At 39.4% G+C, this 17,756-nt stretch overlaps 1 protein-coding gene across 2 annotated transcripts in view; it reads left to right on the top strand.

The window, feature by feature from the left end:
* Positions 1 to 17,756, top strand: part of DHRS11 (dehydrogenase/reductase 11) — a 106,736-nt gene that overhangs the window by 57,388 nt on the left and 31,592 nt on the right. The window contains exons 3-6 of one of the 2 annotated variants that reach the window (XM_053454322.1): positions 126 to 220; positions 1,552 to 1,681; positions 3,324 to 3,416; positions 8,821 to 8,886. In XM_053454322.1, coding sequence (XP_053310297.1) covers positions 126 to 220; positions 1,552 to 1,681; positions 3,324 to 3,416; positions 8,821 to 8,886 — 384 coding nt within the window. The remainder of the gene's footprint in view (positions 1 to 125; positions 221 to 1,551; positions 1,682 to 3,323; positions 3,417 to 8,820; positions 8,887 to 17,756) is intronic. The other variant, XM_053454323.1, reaches the window with a different exon arrangement.

The raw sequence follows: 17,756 nt of genomic DNA, 5'->3' as shown, positions 1-17,756 counted from the left end.
GTAGAATATATGGAACAACAAATAACTAATAAGAATGATATTTAGCTAAAAGAGTCTCTTCCTTAAGATACATTAGTTTTTTTCCCCTCTGTAATTGACTGCAATGCCTTTTGTTTTTGGTACAGGTTAATGTCCTTGCAGTAAGCATCTGCACTCGTGAGGCTTATCAATCCATGAAGGAGAGGAACGTGGATGATGGTCACATCATAAACATCAATAGGTAGGAAAGGCTGCAGCCTTGTCTAAAGGGAGGAGATAAGATGACATGAACAAATCATTTATTATTTGAATGACGAATTAATTTGGTATTGTTTTATCACGCTACATGTCTGCAGTCCCTTATTACTATATCTGTTTTGTCTTGCATGCTCAAATCATCATCTAGTTTACATTACATTTTTTTTTATTTGGCGTACTGTATAATTTGTTTCACTCCATTCATGGAAAATATTGTTTTGTGTCAGGTTTACATGCTGCAGCTGGTGCTAATGTGGCTATTTATCATTTAGCATATTTTGACGAAATGTGCCCCTTCAGATCAGCTGTATTTTTGTCTTTGTTAATAAGATTGGTTTAGGTGTTGAGAGTTGTCTAAGTAACCAAACTTCATGGTAGTTCTGAAGTCTTTCATCTATTTCTTTGTGGGAGGTGTTCTAGCCGTGACCAAATGACACATGTATAAATGCCTAGAAAAAATGAAATGCAAAAGAAATTGTTTTAATGTGTAAATATGGCAAATATTTTTGTTTTGGTATCAAAACCCAATTAGACCATGGTATGTCTTATTTGGGCTGCTGTCCTGTGGTTAGCCCTAGAAAATGAATGGCTTCAATATTGCTAGCTGAATCAACTTAATATTTTGTTTTGCTATATTTGATATTTCCTATGTAAACAGACACAGGGATTTTAAACCTTCCAACATGCCTATGCTCATAAGTCTTGCGTTTCTTTGCTTTGTACCTATTGTTGTTGTTGTTGTTATTATTATTATTATTATTATTATTATCATTTAAACTGCAAACTTGGAATACACTAGTAATACACTCTGAAGGAGTCCTTGTAATGTTTATTGTCAAAGTCTTACTTTACGAAAATGAACATCCAGAATTTGGTGCTTTTCATTGACTTGTTTATTTATGGGTTAAAACCATGATATTTGGTTATTTACACTTTAATTTTGATATGGGATTTGTGGGACAAGCAAAACCAATTTTAGGCAGTATAATATTTACAATTGTTTGCATGGCTTAATTTTTTTTAGTTTAGTTTCCACAAGATCTTTTGTTTCCATTCACTTGTTATGGTTCATGTCAGCAATCATTACTAAGTCAATTTGCTTCCAATGAAGAAAAATTAAGTAGTGCATTTTTTCATTCATGTATTAATTTTCAATTGAGCGTCTCCTAATCCTCATGGGTTAAAGAAAATGTCATGTTCTCATCAGAGAGTAGGTATGTATTTTCCCTTTGGATTAATTCAATTAAATAACAAATTTACATCTAAATATGAATGTGCCTATTTCTGAGGAACTTTTTTCATGTTACTTCTCAGCATGAGTGGACACAGAGTTCTTCCTAATTCAGTAACGCACTTTTATTCGGCAACTAAGTATGCTGTCACTGCCATGACAGAAGGCCTTAGACAAGAACTTCGAGAAGAACAGAGTCATATCAGAGCCACTGTAAGTCTGTTTTAATCATTTGTATTACCAACAGGATGATCTTTTGCATATATGCATTTGTGTGTGTGTGTGTATGTATGTGTGTATATATATATATATATATATATATATATGTGTGTATATATATATATATATATATATATATATATAATCTATATATATATATACATATATACATACATTTCAATGTGGTTATGGTCAGGGCTCTGTGCAGGCCACTCAAGTTCTTCTACACCAAACTCATCCAACCATGTCTTTATGGACCTTGCTTTGTGCATTGGGGCAAAGCAAACTTGAAATGTCTTGGTATGCTGAAGCATTAAGATTTCCCTAGACTGGAAGTAAGGGGCCTAACTTGACCCCGGAAAAACAGCCCCACATCATAATCCCTCCTCCACCAAACTTTACAGTTGGCACAGTACCTTCAGGCAGGTAACATTCTCTTGGCATCTGCCAAAACCAGCCCCGCTGATCAGACTGTCAAACAGAGAAGCATGATTTGTCACTCCACATTACAAGACTAAATTTGACTCTTGCCATTGTACTTGGTGATGTGAGGCTTGCATGCAGCTTCTCTGCCATGCAAACCCATCCCATGAAGCTCCTGCCGCACAGTTTTTGTGTTGATACCAATGCCGGTTGAAGTTTGAAACTCTTTAGCTATGGAATCAGCAGAGCGTTGTCGACTTTTACGATGCATATCAGCACACAGTGCTCTGTGAATTTACTTGCTTCATGACTGCTGTTCCTAAAGTTCCCACTTTCCAATAATGCCACTTACAGTTGACTCTAGAATATCTAGCAGGGTATTACATTTCACAAATTGACTTATTGCAGAAGTGGCATTTTATCACAGTACTATGCTTAAATTCACTGAGCTCTTCAGAACGACCCATTTTTTCACAAATGTTTGTAAATGCAGACTGCATGGCTAGGTGCCAATGTGACAATGGATCTGATTGAAACACCTGAGTTCAATAATTAATTAACAGGTGTGTCCCAATACTCTTGTCCAGATAGTGTGTGTGCATGTGTATATATATATATATATATATATATATATATCTGTTTTCAAGGGAAAACAAGGAATTTCTAGATCTGCTAACATAATTGAAAAAGGGTTTTCTGATAATCAATTTGCCTTCTAAAATGATAAACTTGGATTAGCTAGCACAACTTGCCATTGGAACACAGGAGTGATAAAGGGCCTCTGCCTACACTGTATTTCTGATCCAGTTCATGTTATTTTAATTGACCTAATTTGCCTTTCTTTCAAACAAGAACATTTAAGTGACCCCAAACCATTAAATTGTAGTGTGTACACATGTATTAAATGTATATTGTAAGTAAAAATACTTTCAGTATTATGTTTTATTTTTTTTTACCTTATTATTAGGCTTTGCAGCATTGTTTCAATAGCAATTTAAATTGTACATAATGTGAATTTCATGTTAGCTTCTCTACATTGTGCTCATATTTTCAATTTGCACTCCTGACAGAGGAAGGCTTCATTATTGGTCCCTATCACAAAAGTGATCCTTAATGCATTCTCTGTTTTCTTACTGCTAAAATGTTATGCACTTCTATGTTTCAGAAGGAGAAAAGAACATTTTCAATCTAATGCTCTTGTTTTTGTACTTAGAGTATATCACCAGGTCTGGTAGAAACTGGATTTGCATTTAAACTCCTTGACAATGACCCGGAGAAAGCAGCTGCAACATATGAAAGTATCAAGGTAAGGAAGAGTTCAGTAGAGCCTTATGTTTGGGATTATGAAAACTGCCCCTTACATGTTGTACATAATTGCTTAAAACATTATATTGTCAAGTAACAGAACATCTGTTGCAATATTGTATACTGACAAAAATTCTAAATTGCATTTGATGTTGATAATGGTACAGTATGTCAAAACTTAACCCTGCGAGATAACACCAAGAGTTCTTTTTGCCCCTACGTTTTTTGGTGACATTGATGGCATATCTTCACTACCTGTCAAAGTGTGCATATTATTAGGGCTGCAACTAACGATTATTTTAATAATCGATTAGTTGGCCGATTATTTTTTCGATTAATCGATTAATCAGATAAAAATTGCATTTTTTTTATTTAAAATAGTGTAATAAAAAACGTACAATTTACACTTTCATCTCTTTATTGCAATGGCCTCTCGCTATTCACCTTCTTATTTTACTGACATAATAATAAAAGCTACAAGAACCCAAACACAGTGTTACTCAAACTAGGTTTTAATACAAAGTTATTAGTAAATATTAGGGCTGAATTGTCAACGATTTTCATTATCGATTAGTCGAATCGATTTTTATCGATTATAAAAAGAGGTTTTTTTCAGAACAAATGCTCTGAAAAACTCTTCTCCTTATATAATCCGACCTCAAACAGAGATCGGATTATAACACTAGAATCAAGATTCCCCGCAACGCTGCAGGGGACCTGGATTCCCCTCACTGTCGGCCGGTCTCTCACTTCCGTCTCTCTCCCCCCTCCCATACACCCCTCTGACTCCCCCCCCCATACATCGCTCTGACTCTCTACCCGGCTCCGTTGCTGACAGGCACTTTCACTGCAGCTTCATAGAAGCCTCAGCGTAAGTGAAGGGCAGTAACGGAGGCTGTCTGTGCGATGCAGACCCCCACCGGCTGACAGAGAATCGAGGTCTACTGCAGAGGATGCAGAGCCACCCTCCCATACACCACTCTGGCTCCTCCCCCTCCCATACGCCACTCTGCCTCTCTACCCGGCTCCCTGGTGTCTTGTGAACCTCCGTTGCTGACAGGAGGCAGAGTGGAGTATGGGAGGGGGAGGAGGCAGAGTGGAGAATGGGAGGGGGGAGGAGGCAGAGTGGAGTATGGGAGGGGGGAGGAGGCAGAGTGGAGTATGGGAGGGGGGAGAAGGCAGAGTGGAGTATGGGAGGGGGAGGAGCGAGAGTGGTGTATGGGAGGGGGGGAGGAGGCAGAGTGGTGTATGGGAGGGGGGAGGAGCCAGAGTGGTGTATGGGAGGGGGAGGAGCCAGAGTGGTGTATGAGTGAGTTATAGTGGTGTATGGGGGGATATTATGAATTTCAGGGCATATAGGGGGTATAAGGCATATCAGGGGGGCCATAAAACATATCTGGGGTAAGAGTATATCAGGGGGCTCAGCTGCATATCACTGGCATATAAGGAGTATAGGGCATATCGGGGGCACAGTGGCATATCAGGGGGCACAGTGGAATCTGGTATAGAGGTGTAAGGCATATATGGGGGCAGAGTGGCAAACTGGGGGTCAGATGTGCATAACTGGGGGCAGTTTGGTAAATAAAAGAAAATATAAACAAGGCTTTTTTCTCATAGTTTTTATTAAATATGAAAATAAGAATTAATATTTACTAATAACTTTGTATTAAAACCTAGTTTGAGAAACACTGTGTTTGGGTTCTTGTAGCTTTCATTATTATGCCAGTAAAATAAGAAGGTGAATAGAGAGAGAGAGGCCATTGTGATAAAGACATGAAAGTGTAAATTGTACGTTTTTTTATTACATTATTTTAAATTTTAAAAAATTGCATTTTTTTATCCGATTAAACGAAAAAATAATCGGCCAACTAATCGATTATTAAAATAATCGTTAGTTGCAGCCCTAGTAAATATTAATTCATATGTTAACTATTTTTCATATTTAATAAAAACTGAGAAAAAAGCCTTGTTTATATTTTCTTTTATTTACCAAACTGCCCCCAGTTATGCACATCTGACCCCCAGCTTGCCACTCTGCCCCATATATGCCTTATACCTCTTATATGCCAGAGATTCCACTGTGCCTCCGATATGCCTTATACTCCTTATATGCCAGTGATATCCAACTGAGCCCCCTGATATACCTTTTACCCCCAGATATGTCTTATGCCCCCCTGATATGCCTTATAACTTCCAATATGCCACTGTGCACCCTGATATGCCACTCCGCTCCCCATAAATGCCCTGCACCACCCTGAAATTCTCCCTGATTCACCACTCTGCCTCCCCCAGATATGCCACTCTGAAATTCATTATACCCCCCATACACCACTCTACCTCCCCTATACACCACTCTAACTCCCCCAGATATGCCATTCTGCCTCCCTGAAATTCATTATATCCCCCATACACCACTATAACTCACCCATACACCACTCTGCCCCCTCCCATACACCACTCTGCCTCCTCCCCCCTTCCATGCTCCACTCTGCCTCCTTCCCCCTCCCATACTCCACTCTGCCTCCTCCCCCCCTCCCATACTCCACTCTGCCTCCTCCCCCCCTCCCATACTCCACTCTGCCTCCTCCCCCCTCCCATACACCACTTTGCCTCCTCCCCCCTCCCATACACCACTCTGCCTCCTCCCCCTTCCATACACCACTCTGGCTCCGCCCCCTCCCATACACTCTCTCTCTCTCTCTCTCTCTCCCTCTCTCTCTCTCTCTGGGCAACTGGGGCTGTGATAGGGGTTGTGGTGTGGAGAAAGGGGGCAGGGGTGAGGGGCTGTGGTGGTTTGACAGGGGTTGTGGTGTGGGGGTAACTGGGGCTGAGATGGTGCATAGGGGTTGTGGTGTGGGGGTAACTGGGGCTTTGTGGGGGTAACGGACTGAGATGTGCATAGGGACTGTGGTGGGGAGTAGGGGACAGGGACTGTGTTGGGGGCAGTGACTGTGATGGTGGATTAACTGGGGCTGTGTGTGTATATATATATATATATATATATATATATATATATATATATATATATATATATATATATATATATATATATATATATATATATATATATATATATATAACATCCAAAAATAGTTACCGGCACTCCAGGGACTTCTTTAAATAATCACTCCAGAAACTGCAGTTTTCTAATCAACGTTTCAGTCTGTTTATTAGACTTTCATCAGGACATCTGATGGATGTTATAAGATTTGCTGTTGCAGCTACTTGGCACCGGGCTAAAAAAGTGGTGATTGGTGTGCAATTGTTGATTTTGGACTTTATATATATATATATATATATATATATATATATATATATATATATATATATATATATATATATATATATATATATATATATATATATATATATATATATATATATATATATATACTTACCTCAGAAAAGATGAGGGAGTGGAAAGGCTGTCCGCGGGCTGCAGCAGGAAGAGGGGAGGAGCAATCAGAGAAAAACTTTATTCAGCTCCCACTAGGAGCAGACAGCAACCGCAAAGCAATCAAGCAACTTGCTTTGCGGTCTGGGAGTAATACTAAAGTACGTGCCGGACCGGAGGCTGCATGATGGCCCTGATTTTTGCGCCCGCAGTCCTGACAGCCTGCGGCTCGTGGATTACCGCTAGAATGTGTAAGGCAGCCCCAGGAAAGTGAAATTTTCCCAGTATGCCTCCAGTCCGGCCCTGACCCATGAGTTGAGAACCACTGATCTAGATCAATGGCATGCTAAGCAGGCTAGTGGTCTTCCATCCTAAAGGGGGCGGAACTATGCAAAAGGAAACCTAGGAGGATTGACATACCTTTCAACAGTCCTGGTTTTTGCAGGACATTATTATCTTTCAGGCACTGTATTGCTGTACAAGGTAGCTGCCCCACTTTCCCACTTTTTATGGCAATGTAGAAGATGGGCTGATTATGGAGATCCTTCTATTTCCACTGTCCAGCCCGGGAAGCTGTAAACTCAATGGCAGTCTATGCTGTTGCTGCCCCGATCTCCATTTTGCTCCCATATGGTCAGTGTCATGCTGCTTGGGCCTACTACAGGCAGGCAGGATGCTGCTAACCTGTGCAAGGTCTCCAGATGGCGTGCACTTAACTGATGGCTGCCTGGTGCACGGTTATGTGCGGAAGATGATGCTGATGGTGCACCTGGGAGGCACAGCAGAGAGAGTGCCCATGACGCACAGCAAGAGGTGGGCAGGGGAATATCTACTTAATGTGATTTTAGTATAATATGGAGAAGGGAATATCCTATGAATTAGAAAGTCAGGACCAATTTGAAATCCGATGGTCCCTTTGGAATAATAGATAGATATATAGACTTAACTGGGGGTAGCATAGCCCCTGAGGGGTATATAAACAGACCTGAGGATCTGTAACAGATGCACCTTTTCTTTTTAGGTACCAGGATCTCAAAGCTATAATATAATCAATGTTGCTCTGTATCCCTTCCTTTTTCCAGCCATGTCTAATTTATGTCTATGTATATGTGTAAATCCATCTGATTTTTAAGATTATTTTAAAAATGAAAATTAGATGAGTTTTTTTTGTATTATGTGTTTGAATTTCAAGTAAAAAAATATAATAGAAAAATATATCCGGAACTGCCGGGGCACCCTACTATGGTGCTGTGTATCATATTTGGTGTTCTGATTCCTGAACGAAACACTATGACTTCTGGCTTGTTTTTGACCAGCCTAGTGATTTTATGCCTTACTATCCTGATCTGTGTACCCACTTTAGCTTGCCTGACTACTTGCTTAGTGTACGGAACCCAGCTCTGACTGACTAATAGTTTTGTATAACTACCAGGCACCTTGTATTATCAGGGGATCTTCCTGCAGTTTTACATATACAGGTGTCTGGATATTTCTACTGTGCTTTGCCTATTATACCCAGTGCCTATGTATACCTGCCTATACCAGAGACTCCACACTGTTGGGATCATCAAAGTCCCTGTTCTCTTGTCTTGGGCTCAATCCCTTACCAGGTGTTTCCCACTTGTGTGTTGTGTGCTCCTGGATGATGGCAGACATGAGCCACTTAATGATGCAGTGCAACTGTCTGTTGCTACATGGTTGTCTAGGTAAGACGGAGGGATGGCTCTGCCGCTGGACCTGACCACACCCTCATCTACCCAAACACCTGATATGTTAGAGGTATGGATTGATATAACAAAATAACGTTTTTGCCCCAGTTACATAGGTACACATTCTTCTGCAGTTTATTTTGCTTTGTTTCCTTTTCTTGACACTGATAGTTGAAACATACTGTATATCGGCTATTTATTTTAGTATTCATAATTTAATTTCAACTGGTTGTTTCTATTTTAGCAGTATTATTTTTCTATTCTCAACTTTCAAGCAAACTGTTTCCTTTTGTGTCTTTCAGTGTCTGAAAGCTGAAGATATTGCTAACTCTGTGATTTATGTGCTCAGCGCTCCTCCACATGTGCAGGTGAGTGCGACTTGGTTGGTATATTTTGGTACACATATAGGAATTTGTGGAGAACAAGATAGTTCAACAAGAAAATGTGTTTGCTAACTTGTTTTGTCCTCTCAGTCAAAGTGATTGAGTCTCTTGTCAAAGTGATTTGGACCCTGTTAACCCCATGGAATTTATATATCAAAAGGGCCACTCGTAGTTCCAGGAGATTGATGTAGAAATCTTATTCTGACTTTGACCAGATATCCTTTATCGCTATACTCCCTGAGAAAGCACCCCCTCAAAATGAGGCATTTTTTTGTGATGGGCATGCTGAGAGAGGTTTCAGAACTGGACATATAGGAGGAGTCATATGGAACCTGACTTTGAAATCCCTGAAAGCCCAATGATTTAGTGAAATCGAATTGTCCCATGAAAGACCCTTCGCTAAGCATTTGTTGAGAGAGAACTGGAAGTGTCTGCAATAAAGCCTTCCTACCTCATTCCAGCCTACCTCTGAATCAGGAATTTGAGGTTCACACAATCAGTCTCTTCTCTCCACTCTCTCTTCAAATTGTCATATATTGCCCTCCAGCTTCTACCTCACAGTTTTGGCCCTGTTCTGTCTGGCTCCCCTTCTTCCCCTCTTCAAATATCCCCAGTCTTATGGGTGATTTTAAAATTTTAAAAACAACTCTGCCAGCTCCAAACTCCTCTCCCTGACCTCCTCTTCTGGTCTTTCTGCGTGGAATAATTCCCCTACACCAAGGGATACTCACTTGAACCCATATTGATCCAATATTAACCCCTAACAAAACAACATCCCAAAATTATCTAATTTAGAACCAGTGAGCTTCCCTTTAAAAGTGCTGCTCTCTCTCAAGCAGTTACAAGGAAAAAATAATTTGCCCCCTCCTGATGATTTTGCACATTTGCCCACTGACAAAGACATGATCAGTCTATAATTTTTAATGGTAGGTTTATTTGAACAGTGAGAGACAGAATAACACATTTCAAATAAGTTATAAATTGATTTGCATTTTAGTCAGTGAAATAAGTATTTGATCTTGTCAGGGACAATATTCTAGACCTACACAAGACAAGACCATCGCCAAGCAGCTTGGTGAGAAGGTAACAACAGTTGGTGCGATAATTCGCAAATGGAAAAAACGCAAAATAACTGTCAATCTCCCTTGGTCTGGGCTCCATGCAAGATCTCACCTTGTGGAGTTTCAATGATCATGAGAACAGTGAGGAATCAGCCTACACAGGAGGATCTTACCAATGATCTCAAGGCAGCAGGGACCATAATCACCAAGAAAACAATTGGTAATACACTATGCCGTGAAGGACTGATATTCTGCAGCAACTGCAAGGCCCCCCTGCACAAGAAAGCGCATGTTACAAGCTCCTTTGAAGTTTGCCAATGAACATCTGAATGATTCAGAGGAGAACTGGGTGAAAGTGTTGAGGTCAGATGAAACCAAAATCAAGCTATTTGGCATCAACTCGCCGTGTTTGCAGGAGGAGGCATTTTGCCTATGACCCCAAGAACACCATCCCCACGTCAAACAGGGAGGTGGAATCATTATGCTTTGGGGGTGTTTTTCTGCTTAAGGGACAGGACAACTTCACTGCATCAAAGGGACAATGGATGAGGCCATGTACCATCAAATCTTGGGTGAGAACCTCCTTCCCTCACCCAGGGCATTGAAAATGGGTCATGGTTGGGTATTCCAGCATGACAATGACCCAAAACACGCGGCCCAAGCAACAAAGGATTGGCTCAAGAAGAAGCACGTTAAGGTCCTGGAGTGGCCTAGCCAGTCTCCAGACCTTAATCCCATAGAAAATCTGTGGAGGGAGCTGAAGCTCAGCCTGAAACACTTAATGACTTGGAGAGAATATGCAAAGAGGAGCGGGACAAAATCCCTCCTGAGATGTGTCCAAACCTGGTGGCCAACTACAAGAAACGTCTTACTTCTGTGATTGCCAACAAGGGTTTTGCCACCAAGTACTAAGTCATGTTTTGCAAAGGGGTCAAACCTTGCTCACCATGGAGTTGTAAAGCAGGCTTACCTTGTTTAGTGTCTGAGAGCTACAGAGATCAGCAGTGCATTAGACACACAGGATGCACAATGAATGTAGGCAGATGTCAGCACAGTGTCTTAACCATTTGTGTAGACAGCACTTCTCTACCTCTCAGGTTTTTTGTGGATTTAGGCTCTAATACTCATAACCTTCCACTTTAATATAGTTACATTACTGGTATTACTACCATTTATGGACAAAACTGCTTCTTTATTTTCAGGTCTCTAAGAAATTGTTACATTTTAATTCTAATCAATAAACTTTTGTGATTTTACTTAGTTTCTTCCTGCCAAGATGAATCGTTGCCAAACCAGGCGTTAACCAGTCTATATAGGTGTAACCAAGAAAGCTGTAGTCACTCCCAGAGATCACCCAGATGTATCATTCTGTTGTCCCTGAAATCACTTCCAGCACCATTCAGCATGCACACCTTGGAACGCTGCCATGTGTACCCAATAAGTAGACAAAACTACCTTCAAATGAGTACAGCAAGAATAAACATTTTATTGAACTATAAATAGCATGTTTATACACAAAAACATCAAAACAACCAGGTTTTAACCCCTTTGTGACAATGACTGATTTTATTTTCTGTACCCTTTGTGACAATGGCTGTTTTAACATTTCTGCGGTGCTCGTGTTTAGCTGTAGTTTTTCTTTCTCTCTTTCTTGTTTACTGAGCTCACACAAGTTATATATTGTTTTTTTTTCAGGACAAGAAGGGCTTGTCCTGAGGGAAAAAAAGGACTTTTTCAGACTTTTACTTGAAAAATATTTTACTCATCTATAAAAGCTAATGAATAATGCTAAATAGATTCTACTATTTGTCCTGAGTTTAGAAATACCCTCAGTAGTTTGGAAATGTGAATTTACAGCCCCTGGTATATGTCGCTGTCACAATATGTTTCCAGCAACATCTGAGTACAGTGATATCCCACATGCTTGGGTTTGTCAGGTTGTTTGGGGGCTAAAAGGCCACATTTGAGACGTGTGCATTTTTTATATTGGAAATTTGACATGTGGTCATCCTTCCCTGTGTGTTAAGTGGGACATTTAAATTACCCTGTCAAATCAGACACCCCATGGGCATTTAACATGCCAGTATTTGTTACATGCCTCAGTAGACGTTAAGGATTTAACTACGCAGAACTAGTATTTTCTGTTACGTAAAATTTGTTTGTGTTATCAGATTAGAATGTTTTTGCTATTCTGTAAAAATGATCAACAGCTTGGTTTTGGTGTTTTTCCCCCTCTCCTGATTCTCTCCTGATTTTTTTCTGACTTCATATCGATAAAAAAAGGTTGGAATACAGCACTCAGTAGTGAGATGGTGCACGAGCCAGGGTACCACCAAGTCCTTCAATAAATCCAAAATAAAGAAGCAGAGGCTCAGCACTCAAATGATAAGGTGAGTTTATTTAACACACCTTATCATTTGAGTGCTGAGCCTCTGCTTCTTTATTTTAGACTTCATATCGAGACTGACTGGTGTGTTTATTTTTATTTTTTTATGCATATAAGCTTTAATAGGCATTCTGTGTTACACTCTGTTTAATTTTGGAGTTATGTATTTTTTATTATCAGTAAGTAATTACTATATTGAATTCTCAGTCCTTTCTTATAATTGTGCTCACGATTTGATTTATTGATGTGTATAAAATTAAGATTTGGTAATTTATCACTTAGGGTGGAGAATAACCTCTTTTTAAGACATTACATGGGAGGAAAGGTGTGAATCCGTCACAATTGGCGCCCAACGTGGGGCTCGAGAATTCTAATTTTTTTTATATTACCCAGACTTATTTTTTTACCGCGGACCACTTACACGTAAGTGAAGGTACTTTCAATATCATGGTGAATAATTTTGCTAATATGCAGCGATTAAATTCATTATGCAGATTGCAACAAGGCAGAGATGTGCAAAATGATTAAGTTTTAGCACTTGAAATACAGTATGGTCCGTGGGGATCAGAAGCTAGATACTGCTTAATTCATGTATTGTTGTTAGGACCAAATGGAGTTGGTTTGCAAACTCCTACATTTTGAGGATATTGATTTTAATTCTGCCAGGCATACTTTTATTAATCTGATCTATGATGAATGTCAGATCCCAAATCGCTTCGTCTAACAGATTCTCTGAAACTTAACTCTTTCCATGTGAGAATTGTTTTAAGATAAAGCACTTATTTGAGGACTTGCTCATAAAAATATTTTTATATATAAATATATTTATATATAAATTTTTTGTAAATGGAAGGTTCCCCTGAAATAAGTGGAAAATTATTTTTGTTTTTGTATTTTTTTTGTTTTAATTTATTTTACTAATCACATTGTGATTGGAAAGATGGGCTTCTATTGACATGGTTGAATGCAGTACCTCTATTCAACATGCAGGTTCTCAGGAGAGACCCTCAGGTCTGGAGAGACCCTCTGGAAAACTTTTTCATCTTCTTTATCTTTTTTACAGGACGCGACGTCAGAGCGGTCACGGTGCATCAAGGGGTGGGAGTTGAAGTTTTGCTTCCCACAACATTACTTTTATTTATTTATTTGGTTATTATTTGGGGGTGCTGAAAGTATGATTTAAAGCAGGTTTGGAGAATTTGACCCAAAAAAATTTTTGGGGCAAAAAAGTAAGGTCCGAGGTCTAGATAGTTTCATGTTTTCATCCAAATACGGTACTGCATGTAGCTTCCATATAATGCTTCCCACAACATTACTTTTATGTTTATTACAGTTACACCGTTTGGGTGCAGAAAGCGAACTTAGATCGCTTTCTGCACCCGTTTAAAGCCATGACGGTCCTGGCACGTCAGTTGTCACTAACTGGATATTAAACCATCAAGGGGTTAAACAACAGAACAAAAGGGCTCAATCACATCAGTACATCATTGAATTACATCACACAAGATTAAAAAGACTTAACTAGAACAATTTAAAAACTAACTGACTTAAGGTGCAGGGAAGCAATTACTATGGAAGGGGCCTCCCATGGTGTAAGCAGATAGTCTTTGTACTTCTCAACCTGCATTTTTACAAGTGACCCCCCCCCCCACACACACACACTTCCCCCACAGGAGAAAGCATGGCCCAGGCTGAATGCTCATGCAAAGTCATAGTAAGAATGACAAAATAAATTAAAGCTACCATCTCCCACATCATAAACTTTGTAATTGCACTTTCTGCAACTCTAAACAGCCACCCCAGATCACATGGAAACAAGCATTTCTTTACTACAGGTGGCATGTGTTTCATTTATTCCCCAAACAACCTGAAAAACCTATGCACGGGTGGTATCACTGTACTTAGGATATGTTACAATGTGTATAAAAAAATCTACCAACCTTGGCAAACACTGTGCATGTAAAGAGTTAAAATACCAGCACTTGAAATACCCTAGGGTGACTTATTTTCAAAAATATATGGTTTGATGGGGGTAAATTGAATTGACCAGGTTTAAAAATATCCGAAACATGATATGGCTACAGGCTGACCAGATGTCATATCCCCCCCCCCAAAAAAATACACAGCTCCCAAATGTGACCCTTTAGCCACATAATAACTCTAGAAACCTATGTATGGATGGTATCACAGTACTCAGGATATATTGCTGAACACATATCAGGATGATGTTTGGTAGTGACTTATATCAAAAGCTGTAAATTCATTGAAGTACAATGTTTGTGGGAAAAACACAAAAAATACTACCAACAGCACTGCCATACCATCTACAAATTTAGAGGGGCTGGTGGTAGTGCATTGAAAAAAAGTTTGATTGGATAAATTGAATTGGCCAGTTTCCAAGGTGTTCCCAATAAGAACATGCAGTATGACCAGATGTCAAAATACCAAGTTGAAAACACTGTGTATGTCCCAAATGTGGCCGTTTAGCCCCTAAACAACTAGACAAACCTATCCATGGGGAGTTGCACTGTACTCAGGAAATGTTGCTGAAGACATATTGGGTTTCTGTTTGGCTGTGACATATACCAGGAGCTGTAAGTTTATACCTAAATTACAATGTGTGAAAAAAATATATACTACCACAAACTTTGACAAAGGCTAATAGCAGAATTAGTGTATGGAAAGAGTTGAAATACCACAATTTTAAGTACTCTGGTATGTCTAGTTTCCCAAAATATATGGTATGATTTGTCCGACTTATATCCCCAAATTGAACGTGAACCCAGGATGACCAGATTTAAAAAAAAAAAAAATTAAATTGCAATATGCTACTTGTACTTATTGCCCCATAACTTGCAAAAAACATAACATTGGTTATTTCTAAGCTCAGGGCAAATATTAGAATATATTCAGCAACCCCTCTAGTATGAGTGGGGTTGAGAGCGTAAGAAAGGCTAGACAGGTTGTGGTGGTAGGGGACTCTATTATTACCCTTACAAAAAAAATACTGCAGTTTTTCTGAAGTAATACTGCAGTTTTTTGGACATGAAAAAACTGCAATACTGCACTTTTACTGCAGAATTACTGCACATTTACTGCAGTTTTACTGCATTTGTACTTCACTGTACTGCAGTTTTACTGCAGTTATTTTTGTACAGAAGTACAAATGCAATAAAGCTACAGTACTTTGAAGTACAACTGTAGGTTTGCAATATAAAAAAAAGTGCAGTAAAACTGCAGTACAGTGAAGTACAAATGCAGTAAAAGTGCAGTAAATGTGCAGTAATACTGCAGTAAAAGTGCAGTATTGCAGTTTTTTCATGTCCAAAAAACTGCAGTATTACTTCAGAAAAAACTGCAGTAATTTTTCGTAAGGGTAAGAGAGTAGATAGGGTAATCTGCCGCTCTGATAGGCTCAACCGGACAGTTTGCTGTCTCCCGGGTGCTCGGGTCCGGCATGTTGCTGACAGAGTGGATGGATTATTGGGAGGGGCTGGGGAAGACCCGGCTGTCATGGTCCATATTGGTACCAATGACAAAGTCAGTGGAAAATGGAAGGTCCTAAAGAATGATTTCAGGGAATTAGGAGATAAACTGAAGAAAAGGACCTCCAAGGTAGTATTTTCAGAAATATTACCTGTGCCACGTGCAACAGTAGAAAGGCAGCGGGAGATCAGGGAGGTAAATGCAAGGCTAAAGTCATGGTGTAGGAAGGAGGGTTTTGGCTTTCTTATGCTTTTTTTAAGCATCTTGAAGGCGAAAATGGATTTGTGGAAGCTTTATGGGTAGATATCAACTTGGGGCAAAAAAAAAAAAAAGGAAAAGAACTACTGGTTGGGATATGTTATAAACCACCTAATGTTAATAATGATGAGGAAGAGCAGCTGTTAGAGCAAATTGAGAAAGCTGCACATCTGGGTAACACGTTAATTATTGGAGATTTTAATTACCCAGACATAAATTGGGATAGAGGGACTAGTAGTTCTGCAAGGGGGTTCAGGTTTTTGAACCTGTTAAATGACACCTTCATGTCACAACTGGTACAATCACCAACTAGAAAGGATACTTGTTTGGATCTGGTGATAACAAACAATGTTGATCTTGTGTCTAACATTCAAGTGGGGGAGCACTTGGGTAATAGTGATCACAATATGGTCTCTTTTGAAATAAACTCAAAAAAGAAATTGCCCATGGGAATACTAAAACGTATAATTTTAAGAAGTCCAATTTCAATAAGATAAGGGCAGCTTTACAACGTATTGACTGGCAAAAACTCTTCAGGGATAAAAATACTGAGGAAAAATTGAGTATTTTCAAACAAATATTAGCAGGGTACACTCAGTATGTACCACTAGGAAACAAATATAAAAGAAACAAATTGAAACCGATGTGGCTTAGTGGGGACAAATAAGAAAATGGCTTCTACAGCATTCAAATCAGACGAATCAGAGGCATCCTATATAAGATATAAGGAAGCCAATAAAGCATGCAAAAAGGTGATTAGATAGGCTAAACTAGAAAATGAGAGGGTGATTGCCAAAGAGTGCAAAACTAACCCCAAAAAATTCTTTAACTACATAAATTCTAAAAAAAAACAAAAAATGAAAACGTAGGTTCATTAAAAACAGAGAGGGGAGCGTTGGTTAAGGAGGACCAGGAAAAAGCAGAAACTTTAAATGACTATTTTTCCTCAGCATATATTAAGGAGGAACCTATGGCAATGGATATACATAGGACCACTGAGAAATATTTTAAGTCAAACTGTGAGTGGATGGCTCAGGACAAGGTGCTGCAGCAATTAAAGAAAATTAATGTTAACAAGGCTCCAGGGCCTGACGGTATTCACCCACGAGTACTTAAGGAGCTGTGTCAGGAAATAAGTGAACCTCTGTTTCTAATCTTTCGGGATTCTTTTCTTTCAGGAATTGTACCAGAGGATTGGAGGAAGGCAGATGTGGTTCCTATTTTCAAAAAGGGTTCAAACTCTGTGCCCGGAAATTATAGACCTGTGAGCTTAACTTCCGTGGCTGGGAAAGTATTTGAAGGGCAGTTTAGGGATAATATTCAAGAATTCCTTGGGAAGAACAGTATTATCAGCATGGTTTTATGAAACATAGGTCCTGTCAAACTAATTTAATTGCATTCTATGAAGAAGTAAGTAGAAGTGTCGATCAGGGTGTTGCAGTGGATGTAATCTACTTGGATTTTGCCAAGGCGTCTGACACGGTTCCACACAATAGGTCAGTATTCAAACTGAAGGAAATTGGTCTAGATGCAAATTCTTGTTCTTGGGTTGAACATTGGCTTAGAGATAGAGAACAGAGAGTTGTTATTAATGGTAAATTTTCAAGCTGGTCAAAAGTGGTAAGTGGTGTCCCTCAGGGTTCTGTTCTGGGACCAATTTTATT

Source organism: Spea bombifrons, chromosome 2 (genome assembly GCF_027358695.1).
Source record: "Spea bombifrons isolate aSpeBom1 chromosome 2, aSpeBom1.2.pri, whole genome shotgun sequence".
Lineage (NCBI taxonomy): Eukaryota > Metazoa > Chordata > Amphibia > Anura > Pelobatidae > Spea > Spea bombifrons.
Note: the sequence above shows the minus strand (reverse complement) of the source record. Positions and strands in the feature narration are given on the sequence as shown.